This window comes from Pithys albifrons, chromosome 25, assembly GCF_047495875.1.
Source record: "Pithys albifrons albifrons isolate INPA30051 chromosome 25, PitAlb_v1, whole genome shotgun sequence".
Lineage (NCBI taxonomy): Eukaryota > Metazoa > Chordata > Aves > Passeriformes > Thamnophilidae > Pithys > Pithys albifrons.
This window is the reverse complement of record NC_092482.1, coordinates 265,441-286,982: the sequence shown is the minus strand read 5'-3', so window position 1 is coordinate 286,982 and position 21,542 is coordinate 265,441. Positions and strand designations below refer to the sequence as shown.

Sequence of the window (21,542 nt, the reverse complement as noted above, 5' to 3'; positions counted from 1 at the left end):
AAGACAAAAAACCCCTACAAGCCTTACAAAACCTGTCACAGCACAGGCTCCTTTCCCCAGGGAGAGTGGAAGGAAACAAGCATGAGACAGTCACTCATCATCTTTAAGGTTTAAGGCAAGACTGGAGATGCTGCAGCAAAACCCATTGCAAAGCTGCAGAACAAGGAACTGGCAGCCATTTCCTGGACCACAAAATGCAGGAATGAGAGCAGGTGAGGACAGGAGTGACCTGGATTCCAAGACTGCCTCATCCCTTTGGCTCTCAGGTCTTCTCTGGTATGTGATGATGACGGAGGACCTGAATTCCTGTTTGACCAGCTGAACATGCTACAGACATACCTTCAGCCCTGCTTTACTTGGCCCATCCTGGTGGTGTATCCTAAGACACAGGTGGCCCAAGAACACAGGCAGGCAGCTGGCTCACCAAAGTGCTGACTGAGGCTGATGTGTCTGAGGGGGCTTGGATGGCACGGCTGTGAGAAGGCCAAGCAGCACTTGAAGTCATGGCACACCCCCATGCCTTGCACGCTATCTCTGTTCTTCCCTTGTCCCAGCACTGAGCCAATATTTATATGCAAAAAATTACTAATTTCAGCAAAAACAATCTGCCCCCTCAGTCCATTAATAAATCCAGTTTCACTGCCAAAACATTTTAATTTCTGCTTCTCCAGACTTGCTCTGTCTTCATTGTCTCTAGTTTTGCCGCATTTTGTGTCAGGCAGCTTGTCGGTTTCATTCACCATTCCGGAGAACCTTTGTGCAGTGTGGCCAGCAAAATATTAGCAGTAGAGGAGCCTTTCCTTTTTAAATAGTTCTGCTAATTAAAATCACAGTCTGTAATTTATAGCTGTGCTGTCTGTGCTCAGGGAGGAATGGAAGGCAGAAATCGCTGCCGTCTCTGCAGAGGGGCCGGGCCTGAGGTCCTGCAGTCGCTGCAGAGCCCAGTCTCTTGTCCCTGCTGATGTCACTTGCTCACGGACACCGCAGATTCTTTGAACGCGCATGGGGCGGGCCAGAATGCCGGATGTGCCCGTTTCTGCCGAATTCCTCAGGGCACAGGTCCCGTTCCCTCGGCAGCGCCGGGGCAGGAGGCCCCGGGGGGAGCGGCACCTCCCGGGGCGGGGAGGGTGTTGTGTTGCGGACCGAAGGCAGGGCAGAGACCGCGGCGCAGCGGACAGGGCCGGCGGAGCCGTGCCCACCCCTGGTGCCGTGTCCCGGGATTGGCGACAAGCGGCGGCAGCGCCGGGGGACACCCCGAGGGGCGGCAGGGGCGGCTCCCCCGGCCGTGTCAGCGCAGCCCTGCCCAGCGCCGGCCCCGCTCCGCGCCGGTTGGTGCCGTCGGGGCCGTGGGCGCGGCCAGGCGGGGCCGGCCCGGTAAAGCGGCGGAGCGGGCGGCGCTCCCCGGACCATGGAGGGACACCTGGCGCGCTGCAAGATCGTGGTGGTAGGGGACACGCAGTGCGGCAAGACGGCGCTGCTGCACGTTTTCGCCAAGGACTGCTACCCCGAGGTGCGGCGGGCGGCGGGCGGCGGGCGGGCCGGGCTCTGCACCACGCAGCATCTCACCCCTGCTCTCCCCTCCGTCCCCAGAGCTACGTACCCACCGTCTTCGAGAACTACACGGCCAGCTTCGAGATTGACAAGCAGCGCACCGAACTCAACATGTGGGACACCTCAGGTGGGCCCGGGGCTGCGCGGGGGGCAGCGGGGCTGGCTCCTCCCTCCGCCCCACGGTCTGTCCCCGTTCTCAACCCACCCTCGGACCGGGGCAGCGGCGCCGAGCCCTGCGAGCAGTCTGCGAGCCGCCTGGGCAGCCCCGGGGCCGCCCCGTCCCTTATTCCGCAGCCGGCGCGACCTCTCGGTGCTGCACCGGAGTGTGGGGAGGCGGCGAGTACCGAGAGAACCGGCCCCGAGAGCGAGGGAGGCCGGGGGGATCGGGGGGGAGGAAAGTGCTGCTGCAGGAGGGAGCCTTCACCTCGGGGAGGGATGCCCCCCTCCTGCTGCAGGAGGGAGCCTTCACCTCGGGGAGGGATGCCCCCCTCCTGCTGCAGGAGGGAGCCTTCACCTCGGGGAGGGATGCCCCCCTCCTGCTGCAGGAGGGAGCCTTCACCTCGGGGAGGGATGCCCCCCTCCTGCTGCAGGAGGGAGCCTTCACCTCGGGGAGGGATGCCCCCCTCCTGCTGCAGGAGGGAGCCTTCACCTCGGGGAGGGATGCCCCCGCCTGTCGGTGCCCCCTGCCACACAGCCCTTGTGGTTCTCTGGCGTCTTTTTTGCTTGGTTTGGTTTTGCCTCTTTGTGTTCTCAGTTGTGGTTCAGTGTTAAGCCACAGGCACAGCTGTCCCGACCCACCAAAACCTGACCCAAACTTCATGCTGTTTGTCTTTTCTGTGGTGGCATGAGTTGCAAGTGAAGTGCTTGATGTAGAGCTAATAAAAATATTGGCTTCCCACAAAGTTCACATACACTTTTTAATTTACCTTTGGACTCCTTTGTACAGAGAGTGCAGTTGAATGCTGTGTTCTCATGGTCTTGCTGATGCTCTTTCCCCATATTCCCGTAATTTCTGGAGTCCTCATGACAAATGAAGTCCTTTCAGTGTCCAAGAGCAGTAGTGAATTAAAACGTCAAGGACTTTCTTTGCTGTTGTTCATTCAGATTCCTTGCTGTAATTTTGCATCCATCAAGTGACAGCTATAGGATCAGCATAGCTCTACCTAGGCTGGTGGCTTTACTTGAGTCTTGGACTAGCTCAAACATGTAAAATATGTTTGTTGAGTCTTTTGTGGAGCTTTCTGACCCAGAAGACCTTGTTTTTGCTGATTTTTATTCCCTGAAACAGAAAGGGGTCTTAGCTTTGCCTGCACACTGAGTGCTGTTATGTGAGCCTTAAGGACTCTGGCTTCTTGGCAGCTCCTGGGGCTGGAGCTGGGGATGAAATGTTGACTCTCAGTGTTTGACTGGGAGCTGTGCTTGGAGCACAGAATGGTGCCTGGTGGATGGTGCTGGGCTGATGTGTCTCTGTGAAGTCCTTCAGACGTGGCCATCCTGGCAGACCTCGTGGCCGTCGCTGCAGAGGGTTCCTTGGAGCAGACCCTGCATGTCACTGTGGTGCATGTGTGTGTGCACCCACAGCCTGGTCACCCCCATGGCTGGGGGCTTCCAAACCAGGGGCTCCTGCAGCCCTGGAGGGGACTGGGGTGGGCTATCTTTGTTGGGCACTGAATGGCTTTGCTCCAAGAGTCTGTATTTGATATAAAAACCTTCACTTTTGGAGACTGTGGAAGCGAGTTTGAGACATTGTCTGTTCTTTACGAATTCTCCAGAATGGTTTCCTTTGGTCTTAAAAATGTTAGAAGAATAGGACGTGATAAAAAGTCTTTAAAGCTGTGTATATGTAGCTGATACCTGCATCTGATGCTGTCACACATTCATTTTTCCTCTTTGCAACAGAAGATATGTTTGTCTAATGTTTATCTCTGCAGTCCAAAGGAAATGGACTCTGATTCTTTCCCTGTTGTGCTATGAAAAATGTCAGGCCTTTTTAACTGCTTTGCTGTAGATAGACTTCCTCTGGTAGTTTTCCAGATAAATTTCCTTCTATTGCAGCTTTTATTTGAAATACATGGGAGCTAGTTCTCAACAAACAGTCCTGCAAAGCACTACACAGCAATTTTTCCCAGGAATCAAACTGATATTTTTAGCTGTCGATTGCAAGCTGCTGTTGAGTTTCCACTGCCTTCTGGAGCCCCCTGTAAATGGGAACTTTGGTTGAAGAGGTTTTGCACAGTTGTGAGTTGAACCAGCTGAGCTGAAGGTTTTGGGAGTAGCTCATTGCCCTCCTCAGGGAGAATGACAGGCACTGGGGGTGCTACTTCCTCTCTCTTTTAAGCCACTTCACATGCAGGGGCTTACTGTTCATTATAAATTCCATCCCAGCAAGAGTAGGCAGGGAGGTGTTGAGAAACTGTTCCCCTCCTTGGGTCAGGATCACCCTTTCTATTTTAAACACTTGCCATCTCTTAGATAAGTAATTCGAACTGAAACTCCACCAGAAATCAGCAGAGACCTGGACAGAGGAGCTGGCTATTGATTTTTAGTTTTTTATTAATTCCCTTCACACTTAGTTGAGAAAGCAGTTGGAGACTCTGGAAGCTGCACAGAGTGAGCTGAGCATCACTCAGCAGTGGGACAAGAGCAGTCTGCTTGGAAAATTCTGCATTGTCTCAAGTGCCTTAGATCTAGGAACCTACCAGGGAGAAAATGCCCTTTTCCAACATCTGCCTGTGCTGCTTGTATTTCATATTTGTTTCCATTTGTGTCCCAGCTTGGGACAGACTGGGAGTAAAATTGTTTCAGGTATCATTTCACAGAATGGCCGGGATATCCCATCCTCCTGTCCCGGGAAGCCTGTACTGTTTGCTAAAGCCTCTGGTAAAAAGCAGTTTGACATATTTGCGTGCAAGGGAAGAGGTGCAGAGCCTGTCAGATGTGCAGGGTAGACATGTCTCTGGGGACTGGCTGTTCCTTATGGGTGACATGGTTCTCTGCTGCTCTTCGTGCTCCTGTTCTGGCAAATTCTTTTTACTGCCTGTTGGCTGAACACGCTTGGCACAGACACGAGTCCTCTGCATGGCACCGGTGTCTTGTGGTGGGGGAAACTCCTGTTCAACAGGATGCCTGGTGGCTTGGGAGTGCTCTTCCCAAAGGCCTGGCTGCCTCCCAGACCTGGAGTGCCAGTGCACCGGACCCATCTGGAAGAGCTTTGTTCCTTGTGGTGGATGGTTTGTGCTCATTAGTGATGCTCTGTCTGCAAGGAGTGGGCGAGTTTCGTTTTTGTGCGTCAGGTGTGAGAGGGAGTGTGGTTACCCCTGGGCGTGCACTGGGCAGGGAGGTTTTCTTCAGCAATGCACTGCCTGTGTTCCATGTGGGGTCAGGGAGGGTCTGTGGGTCTGCCCAGCTCTGGGAGGTCTCATGCCCAGAGCAGAACCACTGCAGTGCTCAGCACGTCTCCGGCAGCAAGAGCCTTTGGCAACAGCTGCCCGGCTTCCCAGGGACCAGCACTTGGAACGTTCCACCATGACTGTGGCATTGTCACTGAACCCGCTGCCTTACACTGGACTGATTCAACGCCCTGCCTGTTCTGCAGAGCCCCTTCCCCAGCACTGAGTGCAGGCAAGGGCAGACATGGGCTCAGGCAGTGCTGCTGCCCAGTGGCTCTCCAAAGCCAGAGTGCTGCAGCTTTGGTGCTGGCAGATCTGAGGCTTTGCCCTGTTTGCAAGTGGACTTTTTGTTCAGCTTCCAGTAATAGTGGTTAGGCAGCTAGTCTGTACCTTGCAGCCTGGACTCAGTTCTTTGTTTTAGGTTCACCCCGTTGTGCTGGCAGACTCTGCATGCCTGCTGTGTCTGTGGCCTCAAAGTGCAGGCAGGCAGAGCAGTGAGTGGCCTGAGGTCATGGTTTTGTGCATCTTTTGCTGGTGCAGGTCCTGCTGCAGAGTAGAGTTGCCTGCTTCTGGTAGGGGCATCTTTGCCAGTGCTCAGTAGGAGGTCCAGCCTGGCATTGTGCCTTGCACAAGGTCATTGTTGCCTTGGAGAGCTGCTGGAGAGCACTTCTCTGTCCTTTGTGGACTGTCGGGATGCAGTGTTGCAGTGTCTGCCACAACCTGCAACACTGCAAAGCTTGGTGCCGGCAGGTTCAGCAGTGCTCTGCTCCGTGTTGCAGCTCCCAGCAGAGGAGCTGTGTGGCTGCCAGCCCTCCTCAGCCACTATCTCTTCAGCAGATGTGCTTGCAAGACAAGAATAACACTGTGAATTGCAAATCCCCCTCCACCTCCCTCTTTGCCTCTACTCGGCAAACAGTCTGCCTTGGAATGGCCTGTGTGGGAACCCACAGGCTGTGATAAAGATCCTTCTTTAGGGGAACTACTGAGGAATGTTGATGAGATTAGAGAACTGAAAGGGGCTGAGTTTAACAATGGCATCTCCATGGATGCTGTGGCTGTCTGTGCCTGGATTCCCAGGGTGCAGCTCCAGGATTGCCATGGCTGCTTCTTCCAAAGTGTAAGGGCAAGTTCTGTCTTGGAAAGAGTTCAATGCCACTTGCACTCTGAGGCAGAGAGAAAACGTGGAGCTGCCCTTTCCGTACCAAAATAGCTCCTCCCATGCTTCCTATTGAGCCTGGGAGCCTGAAACCAACATACTTGTGTTGTGCCTCAGCACAAATAAGTAGTTAAGCCTAAAAATATGTGCGTGTGGGTCACATTCTCAGGCAGGCCAGTAACCAGTCAGACAGAAGTTTAAAGGGTTGCAGCAGAAACCTGGAGGGGGTGGATAATGGACCTGAGAAGGCATGACCGGGCAGGACAGTGCCCAGGAGGATTGTCTCACTGGGCTGTGCATGGCGTGGGGATCCTGGGGAGTGGTGCTGTCAGTGAAAACCAGCCGACCCTGCTGGCTGCTGTGACCTCATTGTGTTGAGTGGGTTTGTTCCCAGCCCTGCTGCAGACCCCTTTGCAACAGCTCAGAGGTGATCTGCTCTCTCCTATGGCAAGGACAGCACCGCTCTGGTCTCCCTGCTCCTTTTGCTCCTGTTTCTGAAGATAAAACCTCTACTCTGTTAAAGTTTGCAAATGTACAGGCCCAGCCTTCTCTGTGGGAAGAAACCTTACTGGCAGCTGGGCTTAGGGAGGGATCTAATGCTTGTGCACAGCAAACCTGAATGGTGCAGCATTGCGTCAATATAATTGCATTCGTTCAGCCCTCAGACTGAGGGACTGTGTTCCCCAAAAGCAGAATGTGTGCTGGCTGTGATGCAGGAAGATGTTGCCACTCCTAGTCCTTGTTGTACCCCATAGAAAGGATGACAAGCAGGTTGTGGCAATACCAGCTGCCCTTGTGACACGGCAAGAGTGCCAGGAAGGGACTTCTGACTCCCATTTGTCTCCCTTGTCAGCTGCTGCAGGCATGATGGTGAAAAGGCTGCTGAGCTCCTTGACTGCATCCGAAGACCCCGCCCCACCACACCAGACACTCGGTCATGCTCCCCCTGGAGCCAGCAGGAACTTAAACAGGGAGCTTTCAGAGCTTCCTCACAGTTGCTGAAGGGAGGTTTGCATCTGAGCAAGCATATGCGAGGCAGGACACAGGACTGGGATGAGGCACCCTGTGCCTGCCTGAGCTGGGGATTCTTCCACTGGTAAATCCAGCAGAACAGCCTCTTCCTGAGGGGCAGGTTTCCACTAATAAGATCTAGAGGGAGGCTGAGAAGTGCCACCTCAGCCCATGCAAATACCTTTCCCTTCATCCTGATTATGTCCATCCTGAAGGTATGCCAGCTTGGCTCTTCAGTAATTCACTAATTTTTGTACGTGCATTGTAAGAATTAGGATCAGAGATTAACTGTCCAAGCTGATGACCTGTTGATTCAGTTGTGCACTTTGCAGAAGATTGCTTGTTCCACGTCATGGAGTAGTTTCCTACTTCCCTGTACTTCAGGGGTTTGCAGTGATGTTGCATGAGCAAGAGAAATCTCGAAGTCCAGCTAGGACAGAAGCTCATAGAAGTCCCGGGGTTGATGGCTTGGTCCTGCTTTGACAGCTTAGTACTCCTGCCCAGAACTTCACTGAACCATCAGTGGGATCTGTTTGGCAGAGTGGACATCCTGTGTCATCTCTAAAGGCCAGTGCCATTTGGTTCGTCAATGTAGCCCTCCCGAAAGCTGGGATGAATTTGTTTCATTCCATGAAGGCTGTTCTTGGCTGTCCCTGCAGAAAGCAGCATGTGCTGCAGCATTGCTGGCTCTATGGGGAGGGTTTACAGGGAGCCCTCCAAGGCAAGTGTGCTGCTGAGAAACTTGGGTCTGGGCAGTGCTCATCTCTGTTTCAAGCCAGAGCTGGCCAGGGCTGTGGGACCCCCTTGCAGATCATGGCTCTACATGCACCCTGGCTTTCCTGGTTTGTAATGTCCTATTGTTGGATGGAGGTTGTGCATGTGAGGAGGCTCATTATCTCTAGAACAGCTAATAAGGCACAAATGAAGATTAGCACAATGTTGGTATAGATGAAATGGCATTCAGTCCCTGCTCAAGAGCAGCATCTCTGAGCTGCAGTGCTAAATGTTCCAGGGGCTGCCAGCCAAGGAGAAAGAGGAGCTGCTCATGGCTGTATCCAACCCTGAAGTTCAGACAACTGTGTGGATTTTATTTTTAAGCTGTTTTTAGGCTTGCTCCAGTTTCCCTCTTTAATCATGAGCAGATGCACATAGGACCTGTTTCTTACAAACCTGGGTGCCAAGTGGGAAAATGACTCATGTGGTAAAGGAAGACTGAATTTGCAGACACATCAAGCCTTGGGCGTGTGTGTGCATGTGTGTGAGTTTGGAAGTGCCAGACTGTGGGTCTCTGGAGTATCTTGGTGGAGTATGTGAAATGTGCCGAGTGCTCAGAAGAGCTGGAATTGAAGGCATTGAGGCTTTTGTGTTTTGTTGTTGGGTTTTGTGTTTTGTTTTGTTGTTTTTTAAATTATCATATGCAATGAAAAAGTAAAATAGATGCAAAAACTACAAGACTAATCACCCAAACAGAATTTCCTGATTCAGTAGAGGCGTCTCCAGAGCAAACTGGGGATTACCTTGGCTGGGAGCAATGCAATGCCCCGCAAGGCAGCACTGACCGTGGGTCCCCAGCAGTTTCGATCGGTCTCTTGGGGTGGGCAGAAGCTGCTGCTGCTGAGCCGGGAGCGCTGGGTCTGACTGAGCTGCCAGCGGAGGGGCCGGTGGTGACTCCTGCTCTTTGGAGCTGGAGCAGCAGGTTAATTAATGTGAAACAAATTTTGATCTCATTAAGAAGATAAGGGTTTTTGCCTCGTACTTCCCTTCCCTCGGCTCCTCCTGCCAGCACGAGTGTCTTTCCTTCTGTGATCCCAAGTGGTGAGAGCATCCTTCCTGGGGGTGGTCCTGTGGGATACGGGGGGGCTGCACCGGCACTGCGGGCTCTGCCGAAGGTCTGGCTGGTGCTGGGAAGCAGCAGGTTGCTATGATACAGGTCGCCGTGGCAATGTCTGTGCTTAACGAGTCAAAGCCACCTCTACAAAAGGAGCATTCCTTGCCTGGGAGAGGGTAGATTAATCTGAAGTGTTTATGTAAAACTGAGAAGCCGCAGGGAGGGGATGTGCGTGGGAACATTTCCCTGCAGCCCCAGACCCCTGTCTGGAGGCAGCACCTCTGTGTGTGCTGGGGAAGAGAGGGCTGAGCTCAAATAACCAACCCGACTCAGTCAAGCGTGCAAATTAGCCCTGCATTGCCCATCTCATCCCCTCAGCCCGCACCATGCAAAAGACTGAAAGTTCCGTTCACAGGGGAGCTCAGCACTCCTGTGCTTGGTGCTGCCCGTGAAAGTGGCCTTGTACCTGGCAGACTGGGGCCTGAGAGGGAGTAGTGAGGGCACCGGCTCTGCCATCCGTGACCTGCAGCAACGTGAGCCTGAGGCCAGGGCAGAAATCCCTCCTGTGCCTCCCTGTGCGGCATCCACGTCCCCAGAGCTGGCCCAGGTGCCACAGGTACGGGCTTCTTTTCACCAGGGAACGTGACGTGACTTTGCCTTTAGGAAGAGGGCTGGGCCCTGCAGAGATCATGGTCTGCTTGTTCTGTGCTGATCCCTACTGCTTCCCTTCCCAATGACTTTGCAGGGACAGACACATCTCTCCCAGATGGTGCAGAGTCTGCAGGTGCCTTTGCTTCTCTGGGTTGGCAGTAAGAGCTGAAGATACCTGCAGCCAATTTTGCTGGAATCCAACTGCACGTTGAATCCAGGGCATCTGCCCCTGGCTGTGTGGGAAAGGCAGGGGCTGTGCTGGTCAGAGCCCTCGAGCTCTGCTGGTGGTGGTTGCTGTTGGTACTCTGCTCGAAGCTGGTGGCAAGGGGAGGGTGGATGGCCAGTCTCTGGCACTGGACAGGGTCTGGGAAGATTTCACACAGCCCTCAGCCTGCCCTGTATGGGCTCTGGGCAAGGCAGGAGTGGCCATGGCTCTGCTCCCCATGCTCAGCCTTCCAGAGGGGCCTGGGGTGTTTGAGGAGCCCCTGGTGTGCTGGGCTGTGCCGGGGCTGTGTTGGACCTCAGCTGGGAGCCCCTGGTGTGCTGGGGCTGTGTTGGACCTCAGCTGGGAGCCCCTGGTGTGCTGGGGCTGTGTTGGACCTCAGCTGGGAGCCCCTGTGCAGGCAGGACCACGGGGCAGAGCTCCTGGGGAGTGTCAGCCCATTCTTCTCTCACTCTTAGCCCAGGCAGATTCCCATTGTCCTGGAAACATAAGATCCATCATCCATAATTCATCAGGTGCTGAACTTCATCAAGGAGCCACCTGACACCCGGGCTTGGTGCTGTACCCTCCTCTCGGTGTGGGAAAATGCCGGGTCTGGGCAGCCTGAGGGGCTGCAACAGGGAGCGCATCTGGCTGCCTCAGCCTCTGGGGAGCGATCCTGCTTTTGAAGGAGGCAAATTCAACAAGGACTCTGGTGTTTCTGCTGCCCCTCTTCATAAACAAACAAGTGCTTCTCAATCCTCTAGGAAGTTTAAGCCATTATAAAGAAAAGTATAACACCAAAACAGTGATTTTATCTAGCAGTGAGCTGATTGCTCCATGACTGTTTGCTGAGACACCTGCACTCACCAACAGAATGCACTGTGAATAAAACCACTCTGGCACAATGACTTTAACGCCTGCAATTTGCATTCAAGGTGTGTGCATGTGCCTGTGTGTGCAGTAAAAGCTGTGCAAGATTCAGGCTGGGCTCTCTGCCTGCTCACAGAATTTCTGTAGAATGCAGAATCATCCCCTTCCATTTATAGCTTGTTCATAAAATCCTGTCACTTCTTTTATGTATTAAAAAGAATCTGTTTGGCTTTTCCCAGCACAAATCCAGAGAAAAAAGCAATTCATTTTTACCTGTCTTAAATTCTCATATCTATGTGAGCAAGTGAGGATAAAAAATAGCAGTAGCATTCCCTATCTTCTCTCAACCACAGCCTTCCACTGTTAGTGATGCAGCACCGGCATGATGAGTGATGGAATCAAGGCAGGAGTGGTGAGTGTGTTGTGAGCTCCTTCCCACAGGAGCAGCATCCCCCAGCAGTGCAGCTCCACACAGACTTGCCAGATGCTCTGTAGGGCAGGAGAGGGATGCAAAACTTGCTGTTCACTCTGTAAAGGGCTAAATACAAGAACACAAGGACAAAACCTCTGACTTCCATCCCCTGCAAATCAAACTCTGCTGAACTTTACAGTGTCTGCTCACTGGTCAGAAACTCAGGTTGACATCCTTGATCCTCAGCAGAGCAGTCTGCATCATGTGGCAATGTCTCCAGTTCTTACTGGAATTAAAGATCTCTGAGTGGCAGAGAGGGCTGAGGGTCTCAGCCTGTCCCTTTGGGCAAGGAGCAGTCCGTGGGTGGGACCTGCTCACCGCACTCCTCCCGCTCCTCTCTGCAGGCTCAGCGTATTACGACAATGTCCGTCCCTTGGCCTACCCCGACTCGGATGCTGTGCTCATCTGCTTTGACATCAGCCGCCCGGAGACCCTGGACAGTGTGCTGAAGAAGGTGAGTGCCCCCTGCCCTCTGGCCAGTCAGAGGGGTGTTCCTGCAGCAGCTTGTGGAGCCACCATGGGGTCCCCACTCCCCAAGGCTGTCATCAGGGCTCAGAGCTCTGGCCCTGTGGCCAAACCTTGGCTGGAATTTGTGTGCTCAGAGGAGGATGGTCGGCTGCTGCTGCTGCAGCTGATCTCTGCATGGTCTGTGCAGAAGGCAAGATATTTCCAGTTGAAAGGAGCCCAGTGAGTGGTGAAGCTTATGGTAGTTTGCAGCATGTGTGTTATGTCTGTCTGTCTTCACAGATACAAATGTGGGGACAGAGAGAAATGTAGGGCATTTGTTCTGTTTTTCATGAAGGCGTTGGAAGGTGTTTTGGATCTTGTTAGCAGAATCACCAGTAACTGTGGATTGCCTGCAGCAGCTGAGAAGTGGCCCCTGGTGCCTATTTCCAAGCAAGCAGAGTGCTCAGTTTTTTGGCTCTCCCCTCCGTTCAGTATCTGCACAACAAGAAAGACAGCAATCAGTTCTCTATAGCTTGACAACAAAAATAAAGAGCTGTGGCAGTGAAGTTTGAACCCATGAATGGATATGAGATGACACAATGCCACTGGTGTGGAGAGCAGGGCCCCTGGCACTGCCTGCCCCAGCAGAGCTGACTGTTCTGTGGGAGCAACTGAGGGTTTTGAAACTGCAGGTCCGTACCTTTCAGCAAAGCTGATATTCTGGCTGTCAGATCCCGGAGAGCCCGACAAGGCTGGGGATCATCTGTGGAGCTCCACTGGCTGGTCTCCAGTGGGTCACTTCAGGGACAGGGTCCCATATGAGGCTTTCCTCTGAGGTGGAATGAAGTTCAGCAACTCAGAATGCTGCTCAAGGGAGAGAGGGTAAATGGCCTCCTGGTCACTTGCATCCCTTGGTCCTGGCTGTACCCTGCTTCCTTCCGTGGAATTCAGGGAGCTGTGGTTCTGCTGGGCAGCAAAGCATCTGGCAGCTGCATCACTCCAGGGGAGAGCCTTGGGCTGCTGTCTCATTTGTGACAATTTGGGACACCGAGGCGTGAAAAGCACCACAGACCAGTGGTTCCCGTGGCTGTTCTCCTCAGAGAGCCCCAGGCTGCCAGGGCTGGACTGGCCACAGCCTGAAACATGTCACATTGTACTGGCTGCCCTGTTGGCCTCTCCACATTTTGCCAAATGTTGTGCTGAAGAAGTGCCTCTTACTCAGCTGCTGGGAAGCCTGGGAAGTGGGTCTTTGTCTCAGGAGTGTCCCAGTGAGCGGACAAAGACCCTTCAGATAACTCAGTCAATGGCTCAGTCTTGGCTTCCACAGCAGGTCCTGGATACTGAGCAGGCTGGGTGGAGAGAGGGTGTTTCATGTGGACTGAAAGAATTCACTGCTCAGCTTGGTAGTCCGCAGAATAATAATGCAAGTGAATCACTTACACCTTAATGAGATGCAACCCCTCAATAATTAGCTAGCATTGGGAGTTATTTATGTCTCTCTGCAACCTCTTCATGTGAATCGATCCTGCTTGGTGCATGGGCTTCCCTGTGCAGCCTCACAGACACTTTGAGTGCTGTTAGGCAGTGTCTTTTTGATATGGTAACTTAAAATAAACCCCACATCCCAGGGGATTCCTTAGGTGCCTCTGAGTAGTTGCCTTGTTTCCTTTGGTGCAGGCTTACAGCCTTATGGAGGTGAGGAAAATTCCTAACATACCATGAAGTTGAAATGGCTTTCACCTTGTGATATCAGGCTGTTCAAGCCTGAGGCAAAAAAAACTAATTCAGCAGAGGAAATCTTTATTATTGCTGCCCTTTTGATGCCTGGGGCTGCTGTACAGCGTGTACAGTTGTAAGGCACAGCTGTCTGAGGGAATGCAAACAAACAACTCTTCCTTTCATACAGAGGTTTTCATGGGGTGGTACCTTTGTTCTGACAAGTCTTGATGGCGCAACAGATCTTGGGCTCCCAGAGGTGTCGGTCATGTGGGAAGAGCATCACAGGTCTCTCCAGAGACCACGTAGCCCCGTGTCACTGCAGGCAGACACCGGCACCTCTGGCAGGTGTGAACAGACCCTGTAGCTCAAATCCTTCACGTAAATTAGGGTGCTTGAATTCCAGCTGCAAAGGAACTGCATCTGCTCTTCGTGAGGATGTGTTGGCCCTTGATTCTCTGTGGCTGTGACACCAGAGGTCTGTGCAACCCATGCTGTCCAGGGGCTGGAGGTACCTGAATCCTGGGGAACAAATGTTGCTGCTAAGCAGATACCTGAAGATACCTGAGCCCATCTCGTGGTGGAAAACAAGATTTTTCTGTATTTTGCAGTTGCTCTGGTCTGATACTGGTTGAATGGAACTTGGGTTGTTCTTGTCACTCCACCACCAAGTTGGGTTTCTGCTTCTAATAGGCCAGAGTATATGCTTAACCACCAGTTAGGTTAGCAGGAAATTGCTAATTCCAAGTGACATCTTCAGCCAGGGGGTAATCTCTATTATCTACTTCCTGCTTCAGAATGACTAGATATGTAACCAGGGTGTTGATATGCTAATGGGGCTATGCAGGTCTGGCCTGGGGAAGGTGATGGATTCATTTACTGCTACAGACACAGGTGACATCAGGCATTCATTTTGGGAGCTCTGAAAGGAACCATTTATGCAAAGGACGCAGATGTTTGGCCTGGTCTTCTCCTTCCATTGCTTCAATTCTTTATTTCCTTGGCTATAGCTACACTTTGAGTATCATAAGGTCTTTAACATGTGGCTCCCAGTAGTAAATAAAGAGTGTGTGTGCTGGCTGTGTTGACCCTTGGGGTCCCAGATCTGTGCACCAGACTGTGTGATTGTTACTTTTCTGCAGCCAGGACTGGCCTCCCATAGGCTTGCCCAGGGGACCACAGCTTGGATTGAGAAGGTGTGCAGGGCATAATCTGGAACAAGTGAGCATCAAGTTGTCCAAGGCACTCGACCATTCCCATCCTTTCCTGTGGCAGTCATTAAAGTGCTACGGGTGGTCCTGTGTTGTAAGGGAGAGCACTCCGGACTTGGAAACCCAAGGTTGTGAGTTCGAGACTCAGTAGGGATCGTCCTCTGGCAGTTAATGTCTCCCTGATATCCGATCCCGCGGATCTTGGATGCTGAGCAGGGTCAGCCCAGTTAGTACCGGGGGCTGTAGACAGTCCTGAGGACTTCACTGTCACTGTCCAAGCTCTCTCGGCCGTGGCAGATGGACCTTAGGACTTAAACAGTAGGGCCAGTTCTGTGTACGCTGAGCCTCACCTAAAAAATCCACTGCACAGGCTCGAAGGGCACACCCACGTGGGGAGAGCCCTTCCCAAATATTCGTTTGCGAAGTTTGGCCATACATACAGACATTAAAGTGCCCTGATGAGCCAATCAGTGTCTGAACAGTTGGGACCCCCCCTTTGGAAAAGCCATACATGCCAGAGCCTCTTGTTTCCTCTGCAGTGGCAAGGGGAAACACAGGAGTTCTGCCCCAATGCGAAGATCGTGCTGGTTGGCTGCAAGCTGGACATGCGGACAGACCTCAACACGCTTCGAGAGCTTTCCAAGCAGCGCCTCATCCCTGTGACACATGAGCAGGTGTGTTTGGGCAGGACCCAGCAGGGCTCAGGGAGGAGAGATGGGGGCTCCGTGACCCACTACACCTGGGTCTTGGTCTGCAGCTGCTGTAATCGTGGCTCAGGACCTCAGATCTGCTCATGCTGACAGCAGTGTTGTCCCCAGTGCTGGCAGACCCTGACTTATTCCTGATGCTCTGCTGAGCAGCCTCCTGCTTAGTATCGAAAAGCAGTTCCTCAGAGAGGGTGGAGATGCCTAATTTGGCAAGTTGTACTGGCTAAAAGGAGAGCGTTGTGTTTCTGCATCTTCTAGCTCAGTGCTCTTTTGCTGCTCCCAGTGATCCTCCGGCTTGTGTTCTGTGTTGGGGCAAAACTGCTGGTGGGGAGGAGGCCAGAGCTGGAGGGGCAGAGGGGCTGCTGCCAGTGGCCACCAGTATCTCTAGGCTGGCAACAGACCCAGTCTCTGTGGTGCAGGAATGGTTGAGCCCCAGGCTGCTGTGCCTGACTCTGTGTCACACAGAGTGGGTGACTGTCCAGGTGAGAGGGGTTGCCCAAGTATCTCAGCTGCAGGGGTGGTATCACGTGAATGAGAAAGTGCTGGTGACCCGGGGCCCAGTGCTTGGCACCACTGTCTGCTCAGGAGGCTGCCCACACCTCTGGAGCTCGAAGCAAGGCTTGCACTGTATTTACAGGTGCTGAGGAACCGCTGTGAGAGCCGTCCTAGTGGTGCCACAGTGCTGCGGCAGGGTTGCCAGCATAGGCAAGGCTGCTGGCCGTGTTAGAGGATGCTCCTTGCAGAGCACCTGTGTCTTAACCTTGTTTTCTCTTCCTCCTGCTCTGTCTGGACTGCAGGGCAGTGCACTGGCACGGCAGATCGGAGCAGTGGCCTACGCAGAGTGCTCCTCCAAGGTCTCGGAGAACAGCGTCCGGGATGTCTTCCATGTGACCACACTTGCCTCAGTCAACAGAGTGCACAAGAACTTGAAGCGCAGCAACTCCAAACGGGGACTGAAGCGGGTGTCACAGATGCCTGGCAGGACAGACTTACTGAGTGACACAGAGATCAGGAAAGACCGAGCCAAGAGCTGCTCCATCATGTGAAAAATGGGCTGTAAATAATGTCTGTGTGTTGTCCATTTTGTACAGTAACTGGCTGAGCCAAGGTGCTGGCTGCAGGAGCCAGCCTGCCTTTCCAAAGCCTTTTCCTCAGTCTCTAGGGCTGAGCAAAGGTTACAGCTGCAAACTGGGGTGCACAAGTCACCCTGTACTGTGGAGACTTCTGGGTTAGCTGCTACTGTGCAGATTGCTTGCGATGAAGGAAGCACTTGGCAGAGGAATATTCAGATGCTGGAATCTGTGACTGGGCAAAACAAAGGAAAAGGAAGTGTTGCTATTTGTGTGCCACCCTCCTGTACCCACAGCCTGTAGCCACAACCCAGGCCCTGTGCCTCTGTGCAGTTGTACAGCACGCAGAGTGTGGGGTGGGGGCTGCTTGGGACCCGAGTTGGAGGGAGGAGAGGGGATTGTGAGCAGCAGAGTGCAATCAGGAGAAGGTATTCTTCTAATCTTCGTTTGCAAGAGAAAGGATGTTAGAGGTGGTGCTGCCCTTAGCAAGGCTGGACAGCAAGTGCCGTGGGAGGTGCAGTTCTGGGCCAGAGCTGGGAAGGAAGACACCCTGGGAAGGAATCTTAACCTGATGAGACACCATGGTAGTTGACCTCCTGCAAAGTAAACAGATGTCTCTCTACATGGTATTCTAGGTACTTGAACTCCATTTGAAATGCAGCAGAGTGGATCTGGCTCCAAGGGAGAGGTCTGTCCCAGTAGGTGCATCCTCCTGAAAATGATGGTTCCTTTCAGAAAGCAACTGCCACTTCGGAGCTTGTGTGTGAGCTGCTGCCCTCTGGTCACTCCCCAGGCTGCTCCCTGCAGTCCTGGGCACTCAGCTCCCAACAACCAGACTGCAATAACTCCCCATGTCCTGCTCTCCACCCACCTCCAGCTGCAGATTGTGTTGCATGGTGCTGTGTTGGTCTGGTATAGATGAGCAAAATGATTTTATGCTTATCTGCACCTTGTCCCTGCTGTGTCAGTGAGGGAAGGTGCTTCCTGCTCTCATGCCTTGCTGTCCAGCCTCCTCCCAGCACCTCCCATTGCTTTTGCTGCTCCCTCCCTAAATGCCTTTGGCAACAGTGTTACCCTGGGCTTAATGTCATATGGACACTTTAAGAAAAAAGAATCTGCTTTGTTGCCAGATCCAATTGTGTCTGTGGGCTACAGGAAACAAATAAACATCGTTGGAAAATGTATAGTGCTCGACTGTTCATTTTTAATAGTCAAAACATGCATCCTCTCAAAATCTCCTACTGCCTGACTTCTCTTTGTGTCCTAATGTCTCTCTCTAGAAATATGCTTGAGATAAACTTCAGTGAAAAACACAGAGGACTTAGCTGCATGTATTCATTTTGCTGAAACACCTGCTTTGAATAACCTTTCCCTCCTGAATCCTTAAATACTGTGGAGCATTTGCAGGTTGTCTATGCCTGATCCAGCAATCTGAGCTGACACGAGCTGCCCCTTTCCTCACTGCATCAATAGCTTTTGACAATATTTTGTGTCTGCTCTCACACCCAGGCCTTCTTTCCTTGCACCCGTTGCTGGCAGCGCAGATGCTTCTGCCCTGCACAGACATAGACACATCTGCATGTCTGCCCCAGAAGCAGAAAGTACCATCTCAGATGCCTGAAGCCCATTAAACCAGGAGATCTGGTATTGGATCTGACAATCAGGACTAACATGCCGATTGTTTTCATACAGCAGCTTGGGAAGTGAGCTGAATCAAAGAGAATTCTGATGAATATTGGGTGATCCCTGAGATAATTACTGAGTATACTCAACAGAGTAGTGTTTACCTACATATGAACTTGTCTGCCCACATATTTATCTGTGACATTATCAGACACTCTTGCACTGCCCCTGCTCTCTCTCAGTTTGTGCCTGTTAATGTTTGCTCTATGTAGCTTCTCAAGCTGGGTTTTTACCTTTCCACTCAGCCTTCCCTAGGACTTAATTCTGGTGTTAAGGTCTTTAATTAACCATCAGTAATTTGACGTTTACATTAAAAATGCCAAATTCTCTTTCAGAAAGAACAGCAAGAAAGCTCTGCAGACAAAACTAGGCATTGCCAAGGTTCCCACCCAGACAACTCTTTTCAGGGGCTCTTTGAGCGCAGGGCAGTTTCCCCTCTCTGTACCCCTGGCAGCCAGTGCTCACTTGTGGCAAGTACAGAGATTGCTTGGCAGCTGCCAGCCACAGGAATGGGGGATATTAAGCACAGGACCAGTTTCACCTCTTAAATGCTCAGAGGAAGACCAGGGATAGACCTCCAGGAGGTGCTTTGGTAGAAAGGCAACCTGGGTGTAGGTTGGTGGGGCTGCAGATGCAGATGGATAGGAAGAGACCAATTCAAGAATCCAGCATGGTTCACAGCTCCAGCCTTTCACAATCATGGCAAATGGATAATGTCAGACAGACCTGCTGAGTTCAGTGTGGATCTGAGACCAGAAGCACAGAGGAGACACGGGCTCCTGGCAATGGCCCTGCTTTTTCAGTGATGAGTGTCTGCCTCTGCCATAAATGTCATTCCCCTCTTTTATTAATGTCCTGTTGTAAAAAATGACAACCACTAATCTAAAGTGAAACTGAGCTGCAAATGAACAATATGTCATTTCCATGTGTTTGCTCTGACCCTGGATGATTTCTACAACTGTAAATTAATCATTTCGTTTAATCAACCCATTGTAATCAATTGAAATGTATATATGCAAAATGGCAAATGCTTCTTTCAGAAGGGGTCTCGAGGGACTGTGCTCCCAGCAGCCATGCCCTGGAAAGCTTGTTCCATTTATATAAATTAATAAATACAAATGCTGAAAACTTCATGATCTGAATATTAATACAGGTAATTAAACATGTTTATTCTGGCAGATGACTGCATGCCAGGCCCTGGGGAGGCTCCACGAACAGAACCTCCTCCCTGACTCTCTTGTTATTGCCTGTGCTGCATGAATATATTCTTGGCCCTTGATTTATCCCCACAGAAAGGTGGGAAGGGGAGGCACAAAGGCCTTGAATCAGGAAAGACAATTATGTGCAAGACACAGATGAAATTTCCTTCTTTTTGACTGAGCTCGTTAATACAGAGTGGTGGAACAAGCCCAGCATGGTGCTTTGAAATTGTAACTGAACTTGAAATTTGGCTCCTGCTGCCTGGTAGTTACAGTCTGGCATGGCCATGGTGTGGCTGTAGGAGGTACTATAAGTACCCAGCCCTGGACAGGACACCACGGGGAGCCTTTCCAAGTGATCTCTTGCCCAACTGAAGTCCTCAGGACCAGGCTTGGAGCAGCTGCCCACAAGTCCTCCGGGGCTGTGCTGTGACACTGCCACACAGACCCAGACTGCTTTTGTTATAATCTTCTATAACTGTGAAGAGGTAAAGAAAAGCTCTGTAGGTTAGGGATAAATCTGTGTTTACCCATGTATGCTTGGCCCACATCCAGCCAGACTCCGTGCTCCTTGGCTCTCATTTACAACAGCAGAAAGTATTTTACTTGCTATGGGACTGGGGCGGGGGAAACTGCAACCCCTGGATGCCAGAGTCAAATTAGGATTAAGAAGGGGTCAGTGGTTTTTAGAAAACTGCTTAGTGATCAGCAAAATAACAAGCTGCTCCCATAGCCCAGAGTTTTCTGGGCAGAGTTCTGCCAGCAGGGCTTTGATTAGTATTGCCAGCACACACTCACACAGATGCATGGCTGGTTGCTTGGCTGAGGGTAGAGACAATTCAGTCTCCTTTCCCCCTTCTCTGCAACTCTCAATAAAAATGTTAACTGCAGGACTCACCACACAAACCTCTTAAATTTACTGACCATATAAAAATGAAAATTAATTATTAATTTAAAAGTTAAATGTAATATTTCTATACTTGGCTGTTCCCAGGGAATGGGTACAGAACTCTGCACGATACACTGAACAGCCTGGAGTCTGCATCCTTTATAGGGAACGGCATTGAGTTTTATCCCTGGGACAAGGGAATGTAGGTTTCCTTCATCTACTACTAATCTAGAGCAAAAGGTTTGAAGAGGGAAAAGAACAGCCTAATAGGCAATAGGATCAGATGCACAAGCTGTAAAAACTTAGGTCCCCAGGGCAGCATCAGGAAGGCAGCTTTAAAGCAATCAGCCTCCAGAGTTGCCTGTGTGTCAGTCTGCCAGTCCAAGAAAAGGCTCTAGTTCTATGCCATGACAAATAATCACAATGATCAATGAAAAATAGGCTACAGAAAATTCTTTGAAGTTTTTCCTTACCCACACTCAGTTCCAGCCACAGAGACAGTTTGTCAGTATTTGGGTTCATGGTGAGGCTTTAGGCAATAACTTTTCTTCCTTGAGAGTACAAACTTTTGATTTATGTCTAATCCTGAACTGGTTTGAGGTGTTTCAGTAGTGATGATTTTTCTGCAAGAGATTTCTTAAGCAGAGATAGAGCCTCTGTGAATCAAAAAGTCTTCCAAGCCAGGAATGAGAAACATGTGAGTGCAGAGGGGGAAGCCTCCACACACTTCCTAAGACAGTTTCTGGAGAGGTTCTTTTGAATAGGGGAAAATGAACAAAGGAATTAAGAGCTCATGGGAAATGGCTGACCCAGCATTCCCAGCATAAATAGCTGTGCTGATTCACTGCCTTCCCTTTGGATCAGTCTGCCCTTTGTCAAATCTTGCCTGCTAAATGCTTGGAAGAGATCGTGGCAGCAGCTCTGCCAGCTTCAGGAGATGCTCAGTCTTAACTTTGGGGTTTTGTTCTGTTCTGCACCTCTCCCCCAAATGGGCTCCTGGAGTTTGGCCTGGCTGGAAGAGCTAAGCCAGCCTCCAACACAGCTCATGTTTTTGGAATCTTGCACATGCAGAGGAGCTCACTCCAAGCATGGCCTGCAGTGCACTAACACCAGCCTGAGCTGAAATGGTCTTATGTGGCTTCCACAGGGCATTTTACTGGAATTCACTAGCAGGACACAGCCACATGCTGATGGAGCCAATGCTTCTAGGACTCACTCCATCAGTAGCAATGCTTGATCAGACAGACCACTTGCACTGGGCAGCTGCAAGTCACTCGATAACACATTTACATCTCATGTTGGATAGGAATTAAAATTCTGATTCCAGCTCTGAAATTCGCATTTACATTTGTGACTGTCTCCAGTAAGTTTCCACTTCCTTGCCCGCCTCAGGAGGTTGGACTTCAGGTCTTTTTTCATACCTGCCTCACTGAGAGACTGAGGAACTGGTTCACATAAGAAAAGTATTAAGTAAAATACTTGCCAAA

General features: G+C 51.4%; 1 protein-coding gene across 1 annotated transcript; it reads left to right on the top strand.

The window, feature by feature from the left end:
* The first annotated feature begins 1,011 nt into the window (after positions 1–1,011).
* RND2 (Rho family GTPase 2) lies at positions 1,012–18,949 on the top strand. The gene is made up of 5 exons (XM_071577655.1): positions 1,012–1,510; positions 1,591–1,678; positions 11,478–11,587; positions 15,047–15,181; positions 16,012–18,949. Exons 1-5 carry the CDS (start codon positions 1,409–1,411, stop codon positions 16,258–16,260), a joined length of 684 nt encoding a protein of 227 aa, XP_071433756.1. The 5' UTR covers positions 1,012–1,408; the 3' UTR covers positions 16,261–18,949.
* Positions 18,950–21,542: the final 2,593 nt, after the last annotated feature.

Bases quoted from the DNA above. Each gene is read 5' to 3' on its own strand.
- RND2 (XM_071577655.1), top strand. From the start codon at position 1,409: ATGGAGGGACACCTGGCGCGCTGCAAGATCGTGGTGGTAGGGGACACG. The intron at 11,588-15,046 runs GTGAGTGCCCCC...TTTCCTCTGCAG, and splicing joins TGGACAGTGTGCTGAAGAAG to TGGCAAGGGGAAACACAGGA. The intron at 15,182-16,011 runs GTGTGTTTGGGC...TCTGGACTGCAG, and splicing joins TCCCTGTGACACATGAGCAG to GGCAGTGCACTGGCACGGCA.